Source organism: Triplophysa rosa, linkage group LG7, assembly GCF_024868665.1.
Source record: "Triplophysa rosa linkage group LG7, Trosa_1v2, whole genome shotgun sequence".
NCBI classification, from domain to species: Eukaryota; Metazoa; Chordata; class Actinopteri; order Cypriniformes; family Nemacheilidae; genus Triplophysa; species Triplophysa rosa.
Window position 1 is genome coordinate 13980326 of NC_079896.1, and position 21092 is coordinate 14001417.

Here is a 21092-nt window from a genome sequence, read left to right on the forward strand (position 1 = left end):
GTAAACCCAGCTAAAGCCCAGTTTCACAGACAAGGCTTAGCTTAAGCCAGGACTATGCCTTAGTGGAATTAGGATATTTAAGTCGCTTTTATAAAAATGCCTCAGTAAAAAACATTACTGGTGTGCATCTTGAGACAAAGCAATGGCAATGGTATATTTTAAGGTATGTCAGTGCACGTTAATTTCAGTTAAAGGAGTCATTCGCCGGAAGTACGTGTTTTTCTTTGTCTTTTGTGTGTTATAAGTTGCCCATGCATGTATTAGACACGTGAAATTGCAAAAATTTAAGTGTCGGAACAAAAGATGTATTTTATCTAGAAGCGAATGCTCAACCAGACCTGCCTGAAACGCCTCGTGTAACCACACCCCCACAACTTGACGTCAGCTCGTGGACTGATTTGACTAAAACCGCCCAAATCTACACGCAAGTAATGTGGGCGGTCTTGTCACGAGTGCTGTCACGACCGGGGAGGGTGTGACAGCGAGCGTAAGAACCCAAGCTCAGGCAGCGGGAGTACGGGGAAACAAAAGACTTTTATTAAACAACACAAAACAAAAACCCATGATGGGGTGTAAGCAAGAACAAAATGATATAAGTAAAAGGGACGTAAACTAACTAAACACTAGAGAAACATACACTTGACAAAGACTGAACTCAACTAAACACTCACTATGACTGACGAAAACAGGAACAAGAGGCACAGGCAATACGAAGAACATCGGAATACAGAACGCAATCCACGAGCAACAAAACATAAGGAACCTGTCACGATCCTGCCACACGACTAGAAAATCATGAACAAGAAGGCAGGACTGTGACAGGTCTTGTAAATCTCATTGTACCGCTGCCGGAGCAGCCATGTCGTGGAGACGCTGTGTGTTCCGTTGCCAAAAGAAAGCCTCTTTGTTTTCTCTGCTTTGTTTTTCTCGAATGGTTACATTTTATTTTCAACACTGTTCCACAGAAGTACAATGAAAAAGTGCTAGTTTGTGCAGAGCATTTTAACGACGATTGCTTCACTAATCTGGCAGCGATCAAGACCGGCCATGCACGGCAGCTTCTGTTAAAAAGTGGGGCAATTCCATCGGTTAAAACTCTGCGAGGACATTCTGGCGCTTCAGATTCACAGCCTGGTAAGAGGTGTTACATTTCCGTCACACAATGGCATTATTCCACCAATCACTACGCAGTAGTGAACTGGCCAATCATAGCACACCTCGCTTTTCAGAGCGATGAGCTTTGTAAAATATCCTCGCGTTTCAGAGAGACGGGGCAAAGAGGAGATACAAACATGCACGGTGTGGGGAAAATACAGCGTTTTTTAACCTTAAATTGTGTATACACATTGTAATACATCTAAAGCAAACAATAATATTCGCTTTAGCCGCTTAAAATGACCCCTTTAAGACAACTCAAATTTTCATTTTAGTCTGGGACTAGTCTTAAGCCTTGTAGACTGATGCAGGTCGACAAGCAACTTTTTTCTGTGTTTTTCTTGCATTTTTCCCCATATGAGCAACATTTGGTAGTGGTACACAATAAAAGCTTTACTTGAGCAACCATAAACAACTCAAATAGGCATTCTGATTTTATGGTAGTAATTCCTATGCAGAAAATCACTTCCTGCCCTCTACCCGCATTTCGCACTACAGCAACAGTGTGACATCGTGTGCAAACAAGCTCATCCTCACCTGTAGTCTAGTTAAATGTTACCTGAGTGGGAGCTGGGAGGAGTTATGAGAGACATTCAAAAGTATGAATGAGTTTGTGTGTGTGTGTGGTTTGTCTACTGTAAGCAGGGTGTGTGCTTCTGTCCATCTCACACCGGTAAATAATTCAGCTCCTGTGGAACCCATATCACACAAACATTCCACACAGCAAGTAATATTAACTTCTAACATGTCTCACCACGCGTCTATTTCTTTTTCTCTCTCCCCTTTACTCGTTAAATAAAATCGTTGAATAAAAATGTAGTCAATTCTACACCCTATGACAGGTTTTACATCCATAATAGTGTGAGAGAAAGAGAGAAAGCACAACATGTCAGAAAGATTGCTGTGAAGGGTAAAACATTGCTTCCTGACGCTCTGTGACCTAGATCAGAGTAATCTCTCTTTCTCTCTCTCTCTCTGTTTAATCTGTATATCTTTCTACTTTTCTTTGCAACTAAGAAAGCTTGTCCTCCTACAGCCACGCTGTCCTACTGAGGTTACCTGAACTCACATCCACACATGAACAGGCAAACATTATTCAGTAGGTCCAAGCCTCTCTGCCTAAACAATCTATTGAGGAGGATTTCCACACACACAGCTCATTTGATCAGCTTAAGTGCATAAAAGCGTCTGAGTATGTGCTAGGAATTCAAGTAGAGATCACTACAGCTCAGTCGTGATGCCTTCAATGGTGTTCATTGTGTGCGAGTCTATCAGAACCTCCGATGTGCCACTCTAATGCTCTGTCCTCAGACTCTTTCATTCATAACACATACAAATAGAAAATATGTGCTGATAGTGCAGTGTCTTTCTCTCTTTCTCAGGACAGGATGACATCTAACAGGGATGATAAAACAATGGGAGGACCTTGATAATTGTATTACAATCCCTCTGTCTGACATATTGAGGTTCTCTTCAAGTGTAAATGAAGAAACACCTGTCTGCACACTTTTTTCATTTAAATATTAAAGATGGGGTAACATGCTATTTCATGCATTCTGACTTCTCTACACTGTTAAACGTGCTGGCTTCTCATGCTTAACATAAAAAACGAGTTGGATGTATGAAGTAGTATTTCTGTGCTTGATACACTCCCCCAGCACTCCAACTTATTTCTGAAAGTTTTTTATAAGTCTGGATCCCTGTTTCGTAACAGGGATCCTATTCCTTTTATTGGGCAATTCTCCCGGAAAAACACGCCCACAGAAAGGCGAAAGAAAAAGCCCGCCCACGTGCCAACCGACTAGCGATAGGAAGACCCACTTATCAAGATTGGCTGTGCTGCGTCAAGATTGGCTGCACTGTGGGCCTGCAGCTGCAGCTCGTAACTCTTGCGATAGTGAGAGAAGTTGAGGTGTGTGTGTTTGTTTGTTCACGGCATTTCAGTGATGGATGTTATATAAACGGTGGATAAAACGCTGGATTCGAAGGTCGTTTGAAACTGATAGATGGAGCGGTCCCAGTGCTAAAAGATACTGGACATGAACTGCTGCGGTAAGTCGAACTAAGTCATATGTCTGTTTTGTTGGCAATTGGCGCGTACATGCATAATGTAAACAACACGAAGGGATAATGCTATGATGTATTGTGTGCTCGTGCTGTAGCTCCGTCCCCCCTGCCTGCCTCCAGCAGATCGTCTTTTTCCAGAAATAATCGTACAGCTGTATCTCTCCTTTATAAATTTGATCAAACATAATACTCTTTGAAGATACGACGTATACCACACTACTGTATAGGCACTCAAGGTTAATATGAGATTGGCAGAAACTGCATGTGTTACCCCATCTTTAAAATATACGGCTCAAGACTCCTATGATATATTAGCAGTTGTCTAATTTTGATTAGGGATGCACCGATATGTAAATTTTGGCCGATAACGATAACTAGGGGTGGGAATCCTTTGGTCCCTCACGATTCGATTCAGAATCGATTCTGAGGGTCAAGATTAGATTTTAGAATCGATTCTCGACGTGCTAATTTGCATATGTGTGACGTCATTACGTCGCATTTACGCTCTGAGTCAGACTAGTGTTGGCACTTTTGCTTCTAGTCTCTGAACTGTCACATTCTGTATTATAATGCAAAACTGTCATGGCTCTGCTTCCTTTGTCATGTTTTTCTTGGTCCTGTAGCAGAGCCATGACAAAGTCTTTGGTTATGTGTGGAGAGAAACATATTATTGTCCGTTTGACAGTAATATACGTTCTCTCCAGTGTCTTGTCATTGGCCCCATTCCTCTCGTTTCCTTGTTATCCTTCCTTGAGTGTTTAATGTCCCACACCTGTCCCATGTCGTTATCCCTCGTTTGTGTTCCTATTTATACCCTCATGTTTCTTTGTCCTGTGCTCGTGTATTGTACTATGTATGTACGGTGTTACGTTATGTTGGATGGTGTCGTGTTCCTGTGCTCACCCGTGTTCCTGGTCCTTGTCTGTTCGTGTGTTGTGAGTTTTGTGCCTGATATTATTTAAGACGTTTGGTCGTGTCCTTGAGTTTAGTTCTTTGTCTTGTTTTCATTTTGCCCCCTCGTGGGAAGTTTTTTTTTGTTTTGTGTATATATATATATCCTTAGTTGATTTTACCCCATTGTGGGTTTTTGTTTTGTGTGTTTTTTGTAATAAATATTTTCTGTTAACCCCTTCACTGCCTGCCTGCGCTTGGGTTCTTCTCTTGCACGCCAGTCGTGACACAAAACTGCCCAGTGAAGCCGTTCTCATTTACACATTTTCTGTTTCTCTTGTCAGACGTTAAAATAAGTATAATATAGTAATTAACGCGACTAATTAATATTACAATCCCTCTGTCTATTACAAAACCGATGTCAGAATTCTTCATGACACCGGCAGTAAGTTCAGGAATTGCCTGATCGTCTTACAAAATCATCATACACCTATGGAGCAGTTGATTCATCTAATTTAGCGCACCAAGCACCTCTGGTAACAAACTGTGCATATTTATAGAAGTATGTTCATGTTCTTGTGTCTTAACAGTTAGTGACAGGTTTTGGGAAAACGCTATTTGCACTCATTTAGTGACAAGTATTGCACAGTGATTTAAATGCGCTGCTTTTACCTTCTGCTCACTGCAGAGAATAGACAGAGAAAGACCATTCTAAAATTTATTTTGTTTATCTTGCAGTTTAGTCCAAGAGGGCTGGATCATTTGCTCTATCTTTACTGCTCGTGCATCTTTACTGCCGTGCGTGAGGTGTGCGCACTCTTAACTGTCCGCACACGCGAATGACTTCTGCCTTTTTATTCCGCTAACATCACGTTATTAATACATTTAAAAATTGATTTTTGGACTTTTGTGAATCGATTCAGAATCGTCCACGTCTGCATCGCAATACAATACAGATAGTACTCGACTCAGTTTTTGAAATAAATACTTTGAGAGTTAATAGATTGAACAATTAAATTAGCCGAGTTAATAACAAGATAAACAAACTGTAATACCCCAGAAATAACAGTACATGCTAATGATAGCGTTATATGCATTAGCTAAACACAGACATAAGGTACACAAATATTTCTTGAAGTTAAGACAAAAATAAATATTCACACTTACAGGTTGTGATTCGGTGGAGCTAACAGGTCCAAATAAGGTTGGTATTGCCCCCTCTTTCAAGGATAGTCGTTTCACATATCCTGCAGTGAACGCGCCAAGATTATTGAAGCAATCTTCGGTGAAATGACGCGCGCACAGTAAAACCCTGCAGTTATACTCCTTTTGTTTCGTTTTAAAAATGAATTGTAACCATTGTTCCCTCAGAAGTTCTTCCTTTGGTAGTTGAAATAAGACGGACTTAGTTTCACAACGTAGAACACAGGTTCTAGACATGATACACACGCATCACGAACGAGCGACAGTGTTTTGTGGGAGGAGAGACTAGTAGTGAAGTTTTCGCGGCAGTCCCAGGGGACTATGTGTAGTGACGTAGATACGTGGCGGTTAGAGACTTGGACTAGCTCATGTCTTGTTTGCATGATTCAGAGTCGACTCCCATATTTACAAGCCAATAACTTTGTTATTTATTCACCTTCGGACTTACAACTTGGCAGACAGCTTACTTTCAAACACGGCAACATAACACACTGCATGAAATGTCATTTTCATGATCTCATGCTACTTACTCTTTAACAATGGAAGCTGATAACCGATATATTGGCCGATATACAGTATCTAGATATTAATATAAAATTTCCTAAGACTGAAACAAAAGGCAAAAAGTGGACAACTGCTTTTAAATGAAAACACTCACTGCAGAAAACAAGGTAACCGTTAGTTCTCCTTTTTCCCCTGAAAATCATGTACCAAGCCTACTTTACACTAGTTAACGATTCTTTAACCTTCAAATTTTTCTGGTATATTTTGTATTTAATAAGAAAATTATAGATGTTCTTCCAGAGCAAGCCAGAATTTTTTTCTTAATACCCACATGTCTAACGGGTCATTCAGACAGTCTGATTCAAACAATATAGTTTTGTTACTATAATTTACACATTCATAAATACTGTATCTACATACTGCACCTACAACAACAATGTTTTGCTAATAGCAGTGAGTGAATGATCACGGCAAAGACAGTACTGTGCAGTATTTTAACTGTGAGCAGTGTGCAGCTGAAGAAGTTTAACCAGAGGAAATTATTTACGATTTATCGGCTAAAATATATCGGCCCTCAATTTTAGTATCGGCTGATACCAATAACATTAAAAATGTCCATTTATCGGCCGATACCGATACGGGCGATAATTTATCGTGCATCCCTAATTTTGATCTATTTCTATTTTTTTCTCAGCAAATTTAGGTGAAACACACTAGACAAAGTTGTGAGTGTTTCCAGAGCGGCTATTTTCTAAAGGGTCTTTTGCATCAACCCTATGTCATCATAGCCTTCACCCACAGCCTTACATGCACCTCTCCAAAACTGTAACTACGAGTTGCGTCTACAAAGACCACAACAGCTGTGATTGTTCCACTTTGTACCCAGAGACCCTCCCACAGAGCCGAACCGCTTCTGTGAGGTAAGAGATTGAAACGAAACCCTAAGATGTGGTTATATTGCTTTCATGATGCAACAGCACTATTCTGCTATTAAAACAGTAACATGGTTATGTAAGCAAGAAAGAAATAACATGAAGCTTTGTACATTTTTGGTTTAATCTTAGGACAAGTGTCCAACCCCATCCCCCTCCCCGCCGAGTACCCCCGCCCCCAGATTGTTCAAAGACTAAAAGAAAGAACATTTCATTATGACATTTTCTTTGTATACAGTCACCTATACTAGTCATCAATGAAAGGGAAATAGGATATGAGTACCCTCTTAACAATTACACAAGCCCCATACATATGGTGAATGCTTTCTAAAGCATTTGAAGGAAGAAGAATCACAATACTTAGTGAATAAGTATATTTTGGCTGTATACTAAGGGCTGCATTAAGCATCTTCTGTCCAAGAGCCAAAATGTGAAGACTGTAGGTGGGGACTGAATTGTGCCAGAACTGCATTGTGGGCTTTGACAAACAGTCCTTGCTGATACACAAACACATACGTAATACAAACAACATGGTTCAGGTGAGTCAAACATGAAAGAAAGCAATAAATATAAACAGAAAGATATACAGAGCATGTGTATGTTTGATGGAGACATTTGTCAATAAATCTAAGCAAACCCACTTTGTGAAATCTGCCTCTAGCTGCTCTCTGATTAGTTGTGTGGGAGACCAATTGAGGCCAGACTGCACTGATCTCAGATCAGTTGTTCTATCAAGAGATTCTCTGGCGCAGAGATAAATGAGGATCTCTCTTTATAACAAAGTAAACTCTGCTTAAGGTTTTTTGTTTCGCTCTTCTGAATCTTTCATACACCGCTGCTGAAAGACTACGTAACACAAAGGGCATGCACACAGCAACAAACAAAGTCACTTCTGCCATGGGTCATAATAATGATACACTAAATGTAAACAAATACGTGCACGACACAACTAGCATGTCATGCATGTGATAGAATTCATTTATGTAGCTCGGATTGCTAATACTGGAAACAAAATATATGTGCATACAGATGTGTGCAATGTGCACATACTGTATGTGTGTAATTGTCAAATAAACTGTAATTGTTTCTCATGGTGTGACAGCAAAAATTAGAAAAAAAACTTTCTATCTTTCTATTATAAATATAATATAATACATTTTGGCTATGTCACACCATAGATTAACATGGAACTCGGACATTAAGCATATACCAAGTAAGTTTCAGAAGAGACATAAGCTGTCCCGTGTAGAGGTATTTTCATGCACTTCGAATCTATGTGACCCATCATTGAATCTTTTAAGAGGTTTGATTGTTTATTGAGGAAAGCTTGTTTATTTATAGCTCTGCCATTGCATAAAGCAAAACTGCTTAGTACATGCACTCATACATAAACAAACAACCCTTAAAATATACATGAACTACAGAATACCCATGATAATACCAACTGCACTTAATAATAAAATAACCAAAGCTTTTGTTTACAACAGAAACATCGTATTTAGCTTGATTAACCCACTGACAACTCTCCTGAAAATCAGCTGTTGAAATATACGCCTTGTATTTTGATATAGTTTATGCAGTCTGCAGAGGAGGGCACATGAAGAATAAACGGTGGCCTGTACATTATCACATGAATAAACGCACAGCGCACGTACGTCATGTTTGCACAACGTAAGTGTATATAAAGACACAAATAAGAGGCCTGTCAGAGCATTGGAAGGCCAAAGCCGAATCAAACGTATGGCTAAAGCGGTGCGATGTCGAAAAAGAGGTCAGTGTGTTTCCGCGAGCGGCGGCGACATTGAAGCATCATCGCGATCACGATCATCACGGAACCTGATGTGTGTTGATGCTCTTATTGAGGACGCGCAACCGAGCCTTCAAAATCAACACATATTCATCCAGACGCACGCATTCAAACCATCATTCATCGGTGATATTTACTCTCTTGTTAATAAATAAAGGCTTACCCTCCGACAGCTCCAGGTCCAGCTCTGCGAACTGCTCCCGGACCTCTTGGGGGAGAGCAGACACATCCACACCGCGTTCCGCCATTACGAGCCGAAACCGTGAGGAAAGAACGGCGCACAACGGTTTAACAGAAACCCCGGCTTCTCCTCACAGCTAAAAACAAGTGTTACTTGACAACACACCGAGATCCATCATCTCCGCCATGCCGAGAAAGAAATCCCGACCGATGGGAAGAGTCACATGACCACAGCTCGGGATGATGAGGAGTCTGAGCCGATCGTCTGGATCTGTGGCGATTTGCTCCCTCTGGCGTGGTGTATGGGAGAAAGTTTATTTTAAAGTCCCCGTGAAATAAAAATTAAAGTTTTGTGGCTTTCAGCAGGAGCATGTTAGCTTCAAAGTTAGCTAGTGTGCTCAAAACAATGACATTCACAGTGTGTTTGTTGCCAACTCTGCCAAGACAAATACCGCAGCTTCAAAAACAAGCCCAATGTTATATTATTTATTATAATAAATGTAAATTATTATCAATTATTTATCCGAAACATATTAAACTGAAACTAATCTAAGTTTAACCCCTTATAAACGCTGTGGACCCTGCAGCGGGTCCAATATTGCATCATCAAAACTTTTAACTTGTGTAGTACAGACCTAGACATATACCTTTTGAAAGCTTAGAACCTCGGCGTTTTTACTAGCCCCATCATTTTGCATTTGTTACATACAAGAACACAACAAGGTCTTAGTTCGTCATCCCAAAACCAAGCCAACACTCCCCTGTAAAAATCGTAACTATGAAATTGAGTATTGTTTGTATATCACACAAAACACATAACTCGCAAAAAATCTCTGCACAATCCAATATACGCAATGCAATTTACTAAGTCTACATCCTCAAAACGTCATTTACACAATTTTCTGTATCATTCATTTCTAAATGTATGAAGATAGCTTTTTAAACCTTTGATATAAGGTCCTATCAAATTAATGTACGAATAGAAATGGGAAATGCAGCAGTCAAATGACAGTATTTGTGATATGGCTGAACAACATTACATTAAGCACCGCCCACCCGTTCACCTGTGTCAAGTAAAAAGTGTGGTAAATCTGCTCAACCTTCCTGTTGTTCTACATTGCATGTAAAGTTTTCTGCGTGTGTTCAAAGCAGTGAAGAGTACTTCTATTACCACTTCCATTTCTTGTTTAAATAAAGATTATAAAGCTTTCACATAACCAGCACAATCCATCGGAGAGTTCCATCAATGTTTAATTATATCTTAAGAACCATTTCAGTTAGTCATACAGTAAGCAAGTTTTGTATGCTGACACTCATTTTATATTTACAGCTCTAGTTTAAGGGCTTGAATGTCACAGTACACAATTTGGGATCAGTGAGTTATACACACTGAAGAAAGCGGTACATTTACATCCAAATATGATCATTCCAGACGCAGGGCAGGTTAATGACATACTGTAAACTGATATGACAGGCTGGGTACACAAAATAAAACGGTCTGCACACCATTTAATCAAAACACAGAGAATAGAAAGATGCAGAGATCAAATTGTATGAGGCGAGTAGTATATGGAACGGTAATACCATCAGATGTTCTTAGCAACTAAACAGTGACACTGTTTAATGACATGCACTTTGATAAATGATGCGTCAGTTATGTGCGCAGGGTGAAGTTCATTCAGGTTACCAAGTGTGAGCCTTTCAGACCCGGGCAAAAGAAAAATATTGTATTCCTACAGTGCTTCACATTCAATAGCCGGGTTAGTTAACTACTGTACATTCACAAAATGCAAGCACGAGTCATTACGCGTATCTAGAGTGTTTTCTGTGGGCGTTCCCTGCTACGAGACCGGATACAATTCAACCTTGGGGGTCTAACCTCTAATGTCAAAGGGTTTATGTATTTTGCCGCAAGTTAACTAAAATTCAGCAGAGCATATCATAATCATACTCATCTAAAACACATCCACATGGTTACGCAAACCAATACGTCCATATATAGACTGCAAAATGCAGACAAACCGATCACGATATTTAAATACAAAAATATATTGCTCTTATTTTCTCTCCATTCTTAAGCTTTTGCGAGTCCATTCTGTGGTGCCAGCCAGGATACGCTTAAGTGACACGAAATCTTCACTAGAACAGCCACAGACGCACAGACCTGAGAGAAATTACTTTAGATACAACAATAAAATTAAGACAGTGAGGAAGAGAGAGGGACATTATGACAGTCAGAGCGAGTGTGTGCGAGATAGCGATAGCCGGAAATAACGTGTTTAAATGTATCTGCATAGTGTAGTCATTTTTCTAATGTGGCCAGAATCATGCAATGAATCGTCGTATTAGAAAAACGACTGAATACGATGCAAAACGAAGCGTTTTTGCAAACGAGACAAATTACCAACTGAATGCATTAGTGAGAGGATCTACAGTACATCTAAATTTGTGTTTAATAGATCGTGTTACGAGACTTCATTTCCGCTGCAGTGCTTCCTAGTGCGTGCGTGGCCGGGGATCTTCTCGTGAGGGGCAGAGCTGTTTCGCCATTTAGCTCAGGGAGAGTCTATGATAGGCTGTGGGTGACTGGGGTGTGGTCAGAGCGTGGCAACGTTGGTTCCCATTTGTCACATGAGAGGCATTTGCAGATACACTGAGTGACAGTTTTGAGGGGAAATGTTTGGATATTCACTCCTTTGAAAGACTCATTGACAGTATATTGAGTTCCTATTGGCTGACGTGCTCATCATCTGGATGTGGGCTGTGATTGGGAGGAAGCATCTCCAGCTGAGTTGCTCCATTGGCCAGAGCCCATTCCCGCTAAAACCGCGACAGCCTCTGCTGCACGCACACTTAGACCGTTAACAGACACCGGAGCTGGTACCGAAACGGGCATCACCAGAGATAATGCTGCACTCTCGTCCACTCCTGCGGCTATAGAGAGAGACATTTTCTTAACTGAAGTGTAACATTAATTTACAAAGAAAATTTCTGGGACGTAGGAGAGGAATGAACAGATAGCTTACCAAGATATGCTTTTTTCTGCATGGCTGTGACAGGACAATCCTTGTGAGCCAACAGCATCTCTTTTAGGCGTGTGACCTCAGTCCTCAAGAGAGACACTTCACTCTGCCAAACACATACGCTGTGTCATTAAAGCCTTCTGAGATTTCCAAGAGCCACGTGATCATATATCAAAGAAAGTAAACACTATATGCAGGGATGTGTAGGACAGTACAGTAAGATCAATCGCATAGAAAAGTTGACGGTAAGTGTTTTCTTACGGAAAGCGTGACGTTAGAAGTCGCTAACTCGTCCGCACGTTTCTCTAGCGCGCTGACCCACACTTTTCGTTTCTGTCGACACCGGGAGGCGGCGGCTCGATTTCGCTCAAGAAAACGGCGTCTGCGTTCATCAGGCTCTATGTCTGCCCCTCGACGTCTGCGTCCACCTTTCGGTGGAGCCGGGGATACCTGCAAGACATGGTATGGGCTGTCAGATCCAATGAGGTTATTAAGGACAATCAATATATGTTTATAAAACCACTAAGCAGCATTTGAATGTATTATTTTTTTATGTTTTTTAACGTGAAATTACCAATTTAAAGCCAATCATTTAATGATTTATTAGGGCTGCTAAAGTGATTACATACAGTTTGGCATTATGGAATGCCATCATGGGATATGTGAAAAAGTGAAATCATTTGCAAGATTTGTAGTTCATTGTTATTAAAGCCTAACAATATCACGCGTAAAAATAAAACAACATAATTTGTAGATGATGAGAAGTCCACGTAAATTTTCCCATGATTACTGAAAACAACACGTGTATAAAATGTTCCTTTCTTTAAAACCATGTTTGAATAAATTTGTCTTATCATTACGCTCTATTAATACAAAAGGCAACCATTTCAACACTAGTATGGGTCATTCTCACGAAACCATTGAACATTATGGAAGTAATTAGGGATGTACCGAAATGAAAATTCTTGACCGAAGCCGAATAAAAACGAAACACTTGGCCAAAGGCTGAATACCGAACATGGCTTTACGTATTTCTTCTATTTATTTAACCAATGTTTTCACTATTGCATTGTCAAAATGTGCTATTTATATTTTGTCTTGCTTTTCAATATAATACAATATAACTTAAATTAAAATTGAGCAAAACAAGTAGGCTAAATTAAAACAAAAAATTGAGCCTGACTGCTGAAAGAATGTACTGTACTCTCCTACCCCTAACAAAACACTTCATTAAAAAGTGTCACATTCAACATTAGAAGCTAAAAATATGAATAAACAAAAACTGTTGGATTATTATAGGTTACACTGCAAAATGATTAAAGAAAAAAAAAACATCCATGCAAGCAATTCTGACTGACAACCGTTTCGGTTCATGTCTCTCCTCAAAACTCCACCCACAAAAGCTGACTGTTCTCTCAGAAGGTGCACTCGTGGCCAGGATGCACAGAACATACTTTGACAAGTGATGTCAAAGGATGTCGCGAGCGGCGGGGCTACTGTCAGACCTCTGGCTCCAGTCTGAAGTACAAAAGTTACCCACCGGTATAGACGCTTTCATTCAAAAATGTACTCCTGCGCGGCAAGTTCTGTGCTTTGTCTTTCTCCGACACTTTAAATTTCTCCACACAATGCCGACAGGTTTGCTGCATTAATGAAGCGTGCATCGCTCACTCTCTGCGCTGGTTGCTGCTTGATCGTATCACACGTCATTCACTTATTATTATTTTCGGTTGCCGAACATTCGGTGCATCCCTAGCAGTAATGATTTTAAATTAGGGCTGTCAATAGATTAAACATTTTAATCGCGATTAATCGCACACGTATAGTGAAATAAAACATACACTATTTATTTTGCTTATTTTAGTGCTGTCAATCAATAAAAAATAAACTAATCACACACAGCATTTATGTTTTTAAATGTACTTTTACATTCTAATAATTTCAAATTTGATCTCCAAATTAATGTAGAAACAACACATTTCTTTAACAGCATCATTTTATGAATGAAAGCCAACATTCTAATATTGTTGGCTTTGCAACTGATGTCTTTATTAAATATATTATTTTTTTCTACTAATCAAATCCATTATAATAATGTGCCCTTTAGGCGTGGGCCGAATACCGTTTTCAAGGTATACCGCGGTTTGGACACGTCATGGTTTTAAAACCACAAAAAGTTTCTGTTATTGCGTTCCAAAGGTATGAGCTGATTTGTGCAGGAATCCATCAGGTTTTGTGCTATATTTTGTTTATGCTTAATTAGTTGTTTGCTCATCTGCATTTAATTTATTTATGTATATGTATATACTGTATGTATAAATACATGCGAGTATATATACATATGTATATATATACACATGTATATATACATATATATGCATGCAAGTTTAATTACTGGAAATGCATGTAAAAGAAGACTAGAAAGGGATGCCATGCATTCAAAATGTTTGGGAAGCACTAATTTAACCTGACATACTGTTCATGTTTACTACTGTTCCAAATATTTTGTGTTGCTTAAAAATCAAATCTATTGTGTTCAATGTTTTTTACTCAGACATTTAAAATAACACATTTTAAAGCTGCAACTGTAATACCGCCATACCGAGAAACCGTGATAGTTTGGCTTAAGGTTAGCATACTGACAAAATCTCATACCTGTCTAACAGGTAGGAAATATACAGAAAATAATGAAGTTCTCAAACACTTTACAGTCTTTACTGAAATACATTAAATACAGAAGAATCCTCATTAAAGCTTCTTTTCTTTTGTTCTTTGATTAACATTAGTGACAGGAGTCACAGCAGCACGTTTAAGAACACGACCGCTTTAAGCCCCTGCGTCCACAGAGGAGCTTTTAAGTGGCTGAAAACACCCACTGCAGGCGCTGCGTTCTGTCCCAAATTGAGCATTTATCATCTCTGGGCGCCCGGTAGAACACCTGCGTTGAGTGTAGGAGAAATGCAGAGCGCCGGTGATGAGCGTGGAAATAAACGGCAGCTGCTTGCGTTTTCAAAAAACGCGGCGTTTCCATTGGAAACAATTGAAAATACACGCCGTACGTCGGCAGAAACGCCTCGGTGGACACAGCCCCTAAGAGCTGCCGCTCTAAGCAGTTCTAATGCGCTTCCTATTTTCACTACTCTTTGCATTCATTTAAGACTTTATTTAACTCGTTGAAGACTGTGCTTCCGAAAATACAAGACAAAATGTGCTTTCTGGCATAATCTTGTGTTTTTGTTCATTCAAGCACGAAAGAGAAGTTTATACTGGTGCGCTGTCTGACAGATTCTGACCCAGCCTTTAGCCCATGTGTATTGTTATACACCAGACAGGACCGCTGTCGCATTCCACCTTGTTCCACAGCCAGAAACTGTCAGTCTATATTGGACACGTGAATACAACCATTTCAAATCGCGCCTAAATAGTTTAAAGGCCTTTATATGAATATGAGCGTGATTATATAATGTAACGCTACACAATGATGACAGAAAAAAACAGATGTTGCGTTAATGGCGTTAGATATTTTTAACGCGTTAATCAAAAAAAATTAATCGCATGCGTTAACGCGTTAGCCCTATTTTAAATATAAAACATAATTTAGTAACACAAAAATGATCATAATAAAGATAATTATGTTCGTGCACAAAGAATAATTTTAACCTAGGAATGAATTATATTTGTGTTTTATTGCATTTTCTACTGAAAATCTCATAAAAGTTTTTAATGTAAAAAGAGTCAAATTAAAATATTGTCGAACCGTTTACAATGACAATATTGGTTATCATTACCGTAACGGTTAGCTTTCCTCATTTAAAAAATTTAATGTATATTTTCTATTGAAATACAATTCATTAACGTCTAATTATGAATTAATGAAAAGTTGCTTAGACATCATGGCTTTTTTTTAGCAAAACATGCTATGAAATCGACTATTTTAGGCTTTAGATTTTGAAGATCATGTTAGTTTAGTTTAAACACGAAAGACCTGGTGCCTCATGCATCAACAAAAACGTTGCTTACGCCAGCTCACGGTCAGATGTACTAACAGTGAAATTAACGTGAGAATGTGCGTTCCTCCACAACAACTTCATGTCAGGCATGAGTTTTTTTGTGGGTACGCACATTTACAGCTTTGTCCGTACGCAATGTTTTAGTATGGAATCAACGAGCAAGTCTTTGTACATGAGGCCCCTGGTCATAATGCCTAAAATGGTCATTTGTTGTAATTAAGGAGTATCTTTAAAAAAAATCATGTTTGACATCTTGAAAGGCAAAATTTCGTGAGAATCACCCAGTACACATGTAACACAGGCATGAGGTGTTATTTGAGCACCTGTGGCTGAGCAGGTGATGGTGTCTCAGTGTGATCTGTTTTTTGTACTGGTGCTGGTCCACTAGGACTCTGCAGGGATAGTGCGGCCTTTAGCCTCTAGATGGAGACACATCCCATAAACAAACACAAGGAAAACACCACAGTGTGGAAATTAATGAACTAACTGAAGGCGTCAAAAAGAGATTTGTCATCTAATAATCTCAATGTTAGGCATGTAAACTTATTGAATGCACGTGTTAGCGTGGGTGTATGTGCGAGCACCCTCACCGTCTTGGCTTCAGAGTGTGTACTGTATCCAGACGGAGAAGAGGAGCCACTGCTGCTTCCACCAATAGGAGGCCCCGGAATCCCTGGGATATTGGGCACTGTGCTCGATGATCTGGCAAGCTATAGACAGACGCACATAGCAACACAAGCTTAACACATATTACAAAGTATAGACTAAAAACAGGAAATTAATGTGTATTGTGACAAGGGTCACATTGGTGACAATGTCACCAGAAACTGTGTTTACTTTGACCCTCACAAGAGTTTGAAAGATGGGACAAATAATTTCCTAATTGAAATCTAAATTGCTAAAATATGTTTGTAAGGGGTAGGGTAACATAACTATTAGTCAATTCAGGTCTATAGGTGGTTCTCAATAATGTTTGTATGCAAGAGCCAAAATTAAAAGTTGCGTTGCTGAAAAATGAAAACAGCTACTTGCTATTTTAGCAATTTCATTTAATTTTGCTGCATTGTACAGAATGAAAATAAACTAGAATTAAATGTATATTAATTAGGAACTGCAATAAAATATGTGGTTTATATTACATTGTAGAAATAATACTTTGACCCTTACTGATGTAAGTCAAGTGTGCATTTCAAAGCAACTTTTACCACAGTATTCGAAGGCTAAATTTCATGCTTCATTTGTAGGTGTGACAAGGGTTCATGTTTTGATTGTGCGTGACAGAGATCAATACCGATATGACTGAAGTCTGCCCCGGACTAGGGAGCAGAGGAATGGTCTGACCATTTGGAAGCTGCATCAGCAAAGGAAAAGAGCCAGACGGGGAGCTGAAAAAAGAATGAGAGAGGTGCTATTTTAGGACATTTCTGTTACTCGCACAGGGTGAGAAAGGAGAGGTGTGAACAACACTGAAGTGACGAATGCAATTAAAAAGGTTTCAGCTCAGGAGAGTATCTGCCCAAATACACGTCTAACTTACCCCAAATTAAAGATTCTGTCATCATTTACACACCCTCATGTCATTTCGAACCCTTATGACATGCAGAATACATGGGATCATCCCTATGTTTGTTCCAATGTATGGAACACAAGAAATCTGAGACATTCTTCAAAATACCTTCTTTTGTCTTCTGCAGAAGAAAAAGGTCATCAACATATGAAATGACATGAGGGAGTATAAAGGATGACTATGGCTGTCAAGATTTCACAAAACTAACATCCAGTGAGACGCTAACCATTACATCCTAATCCTTGAGAGTTGAACTCGAGACTTGGATGAGTGTGATTTGCAAACATGCTTAAAATCAATGATTTCAATTTGTGGGTGAATTCCTTGTGTGCCAAATGCTTATTATTATTTTGTTCAAGTGTGTTTGTACCTGAGTCTGTTTGAGGGAGGGGTCCTAGTGATAACAGAGGTGGGGGAGGGTTGAGTTGGGTTCATGGAATCAAATCCCTGGTGAAGGGGAAGCGAGCCTGGGCGCACTATGGTTGGTGTAGGGGTGGAACTAGCTGCAGTCCTTGGAGGAACATCCTGCAAAATTGTGGTTAAACAACATTATAACACTGCTCTAGTGCAAAATATCACCTGTGGTGTCGATTGTGTTATTTGACCTAATATTAAGATGTTAAATCTCACCATGCCCTTCCTCATGGCAACAGGTTCTTTGACCATGGCAACCGCATCTTTGCTGTTTGTCATGCTGGAGGCGGAGTCAGGGCTGTCAGGGGGAGAGGAGTCAATCTCAAGAGGCCCGCCTCTCTCTTTATTCTCTGTTGGCGTCTGCAGAATCGGAAGCTTATGATATAAGATAAATCAAATCACAGACATCACAATTTAATGAATGACCTACACATTTTGGCAAACAGTGTAAGAGTTGATTCAAAAGCACACCTGCTCCACAACCAAAGAACCCTTTTCACAACATGCTTTTCACAATTTATATCTTACCGTGCCTTTAAGTCTCCTCTCCTCCTCCTCATGTGTTTTGCGAAGATCTTGTTCAAAGGAGCCAGCCAGCTCACTAAACAAACCCACTTCCTCACAATTCTTAAGAAAACGGGTGGGAGTGGGCGTCTGATCTGAATGCACAAACACATGGTGACACTGTCAAGGAATGCCTATTATTATTTTCAATGGATATCCATCTTATAAAAATAAGTGTGACCCTGTCATCAGTCACTGAGTGTAGACACTTTCATTAGTCAACATTTGGCATCCAGAAACTCACTAATACTTTACAACCAACACCATGTAAAAATGAGATTATGCAATACTGTACATACAACCACGTATAGCATAACAAATCATAAGAAAATCTCGCGTAACAAATAGAACCAACAGGTGCTTGTGTATGTAGGGAAACAAACCTGCTATGATAACCGTGTCTGTTCTGGCTTGTCCAAACTTCAGTGTCATCTCATGTTTATGTTTATGCACTGCCAAATGATCCTCATTGGTGAACCTCTGATTTAAGAGAAATAGTAACAGAGACATGCATTAATCCAAAGCATTAATCTCTTTTTTTTTGTTGCTTTCTGATCTTAATTCAAATCAGACAGAGAGATGCAGTGGGTGATATCAAGCCATCTGTTGTTTTGATGACGGCTTATGTTATTCAGTTATGCAGTGCTATGGGAGCCTCTTACAGTTGCTCGGTGGAAGCTGGGTAAACAGCTGGTATGTTGTCAGAATAAAACCTCTGGTAAAGAGAAGACTGGGCGGTATGAGCGTATATATAACTGTGATGGAATAAAATGACAACCGCAACAGATTCTATTTCATGTATAGCTCTTCTTAATCCAAGTGAGGCACTGTTATGAAAAAAAAGAGCCAGAACGAAAACACACAGATAAGGAAGACCCACAAACAAATCCTGAGTAGAATCCAGAATTTATTATTAGAAGAGGTGTGACATCAGACATTCAAAACTATATTGTGGTATATACTGTTACCATGAAATAAAATTAAAAACAGGTTTTTGGTCATATCGCCCACCCTGCATCTGTCTCCAAGAATATGTTCTACACTTGGGCCACAGCCATTATAACTACAATTATCAATCAGGTTGTACTTCAGATTAACAGTCAATAAATAGGATTTTCAATGGTGGATTCTTCAACTTTTAGATTTGGTTAGATTTTGGGCAAAAAAGTGCATAGGGTTTAGTTATTATGGGTTTTAAAGGGAGCAATCCTGACACCAATATTTACATACCATGGTGGCCGATGGTTGATATAATACCAAAATTTGTAAGACATTTTGATCAGAATATAAGAATAACATGACATGAATTTATTTTCCCTTTAGAAATAGCTGGTCAGTACATGTTTGAACTGACATAGGACAGAATAAGCACTAATAGGCCTATTAATTGCTCATCTAGTACAGGTGTCAGAAAACATATTTATATTTTTAATTTGACATGTATATCGGTTTATCACGTTTATATTTCTTACACATACAAGGTTTGAAATTCTAAGTATAATGAAGAAGAATGTAGAAACAGCAGAAAGTGATCAAATAAAAGAGTGTCTCCTACCTGTCCGCAGCCTGGGGCAGTGCAGACAAAAGGTCGATCGTCTCCCATTTTAGATCAACTACTTCCTGTGTCACTTCTAAAGACCATCCAGAGAAAAAAGTTATGATTCATGTTATGATGTCCTGAGCTTTCATAAGCTTAGTTTCTATTCGATTCAGTGACGTTAGCTCAATTCATCATCTGATCATTACGTATCAATGCTTTTCAAACTTGACATTTGAATTGTTGTTGAGTGGCATTCCTGTCATATATTTGCCAAGAGGCTCTACAAGACTTCACTGCAGCATAGAGGCCTTCTGGTTAAAACAATTACATAATCTCAATGATAACTACATGATAAAACGCTTTCATTTGACTATTGTCTCGTTTCCGCCACATAAAGCAACACTTACACCCAACAGCTTCATCAGCACTAACACATACAGCTAGCTAGCATGCGTTTCCTCTAACGTTAAACCTTTCCATATAGCGATACAATCCCCTCCACTGAAGCGCAAAAATGTCATTTTAAACAGACGATTAAACGTCGCCGGGTTTAAGGTAATGTTAGCTCCGAGAGCCCTGGGTCTCGTTTAAATGGTTCTAGTGTAAGCTAACTGGCTAATGCTAACCACACATGAGCCAACGCTCTGTAAAACACCCCATTACCACAGCAAGCGAGTCACTCGACGCGACAAAACGAAAACGCTCCCATTCTAGTCCGCGATTGCCGTACAAACGCGTGTCGATGTCGTTCATTATAATGGGAGTGTTGTAATTGTCGCGTCGCGTGCAGAGTAACGCGTGTCATGACACCTCTGCCACTCGTGCTACCAGTACGGCTAGATTTGAAATGACTCATTTTAATGCATCAAATAATCCGAATATGTTGCGTGTCACCTGTTCTTCACCCAAAGGTTCCAGTGTTTACAAACTTACCCCGCTCCTCCCTCTCTCGCTCGTTCGTTCCCTCTCTCAGCGTTCCCACCTTTGGAACTCCATCCAGCTAGCTCACGCAATGCTAATCTCGCGAGAAGTTGAAGTAACACTTGAACTGGACTGAAGTCGTTAAGAGATCTGGGAGTGATGAAAATCTCTTTGCTAAAAAACGTCATATGACGCAAACACGCGACAATTATAGAATCTGTAATGTCATTAGTTATTATTCGTTTTGAAAAATAAATGTTTCACCCCAAAATAAGTGGTCAATTTACTCGACATGTTGCTCCTAAATATGCTTG

At 39.5% G+C, this 21092-nt stretch overlaps 2 protein-coding genes across 11 annotated transcripts in view; both read right to left on the reverse strand.

The window, feature by feature from the left end:
• The window catches only part of dip2bb (disco-interacting protein 2 homolog Bb), a 44668-nt gene extending 35646 nt beyond the window's left edge, over nt 1–9022 (reverse strand). For all 4 annotated transcript variants that reach the window (XM_057337118.1, XM_057337116.1, XM_057337117.1 and 1 more), the window contains exon 1: nt 8723–9022. In XM_057337118.1, the coding sequence (XP_057193101.1) occupies nt 8723–8807 (85 nt within the window). In that variant the 5' untranslated portion in view covers nt 8808–9022. The remainder of the gene's footprint in view (nt 1–8722) is intronic.
• Nucleotides 9023–9972: 950 nt separating this feature from the next.
• Nucleotides 9973–20905, reverse strand: atf7b (activating transcription factor 7b). 7 transcript variants are annotated; one of them, XM_057338693.1, is made up of 12 exons: nt 20791–20904; nt 19873–19948; nt 18701–18797; nt 18282–18412; nt 17970–18113; nt 17710–17864; nt 17064–17157; nt 16363–16482; nt 16096–16191; nt 12024–12212; nt 11766–11868; nt 9973–11673 (listed from the first exon to the last, which is right to left on the reverse strand). In XM_057338693.1, the coding sequence occupies exons 2-12, from the start codon at nt 19918–19920 to the stop codon at nt 11486–11488; spliced, it is 1365 nt and encodes a 454-aa protein (XP_057194676.1). In that variant the 5' UTR covers nt 19921–19948; nt 20791–20904; the 3' UTR covers nt 9973–11485. The 7 variants fall into 7 exon arrangements, with proteins under 7 accessions (XP_057194676.1, XP_057194672.1, XP_057194673.1 ...); XM_057338689.1 differs by having other exon boundaries at nt 17970–18128; XM_057338690.1 differs by lacking the exon at nt 20791–20904 and adding an exon at nt 20752–20789 and having other exon boundaries at nt 17970–18128.
• Between the last annotated feature and the right edge of the window lie 187 nt (nt 20906–21092).

Bases quoted from the DNA above. Each gene is read 5' to 3' on its own strand.
- atf7b (XM_057338689.1), bottom strand. From the start codon at position 19,920: ATGGGAGACGATCGACCTTTTGTCTGCACTGCCCCAGGCTGCGGACAG. The intron at 18,413-18,700 runs GTTTGTTTCCCT...TTGTGCATTCAG, and splicing joins AGACACGGTTATCATAGCAG to ATCAGACGCCCACTCCCACC. The intron at 16,483-17,063 runs GTATTGATCTCT...GTCTGTCTATAG, and splicing joins GGCAGACTTCAGTCATATCG to CTTGCCAGATCATCGAGCAC.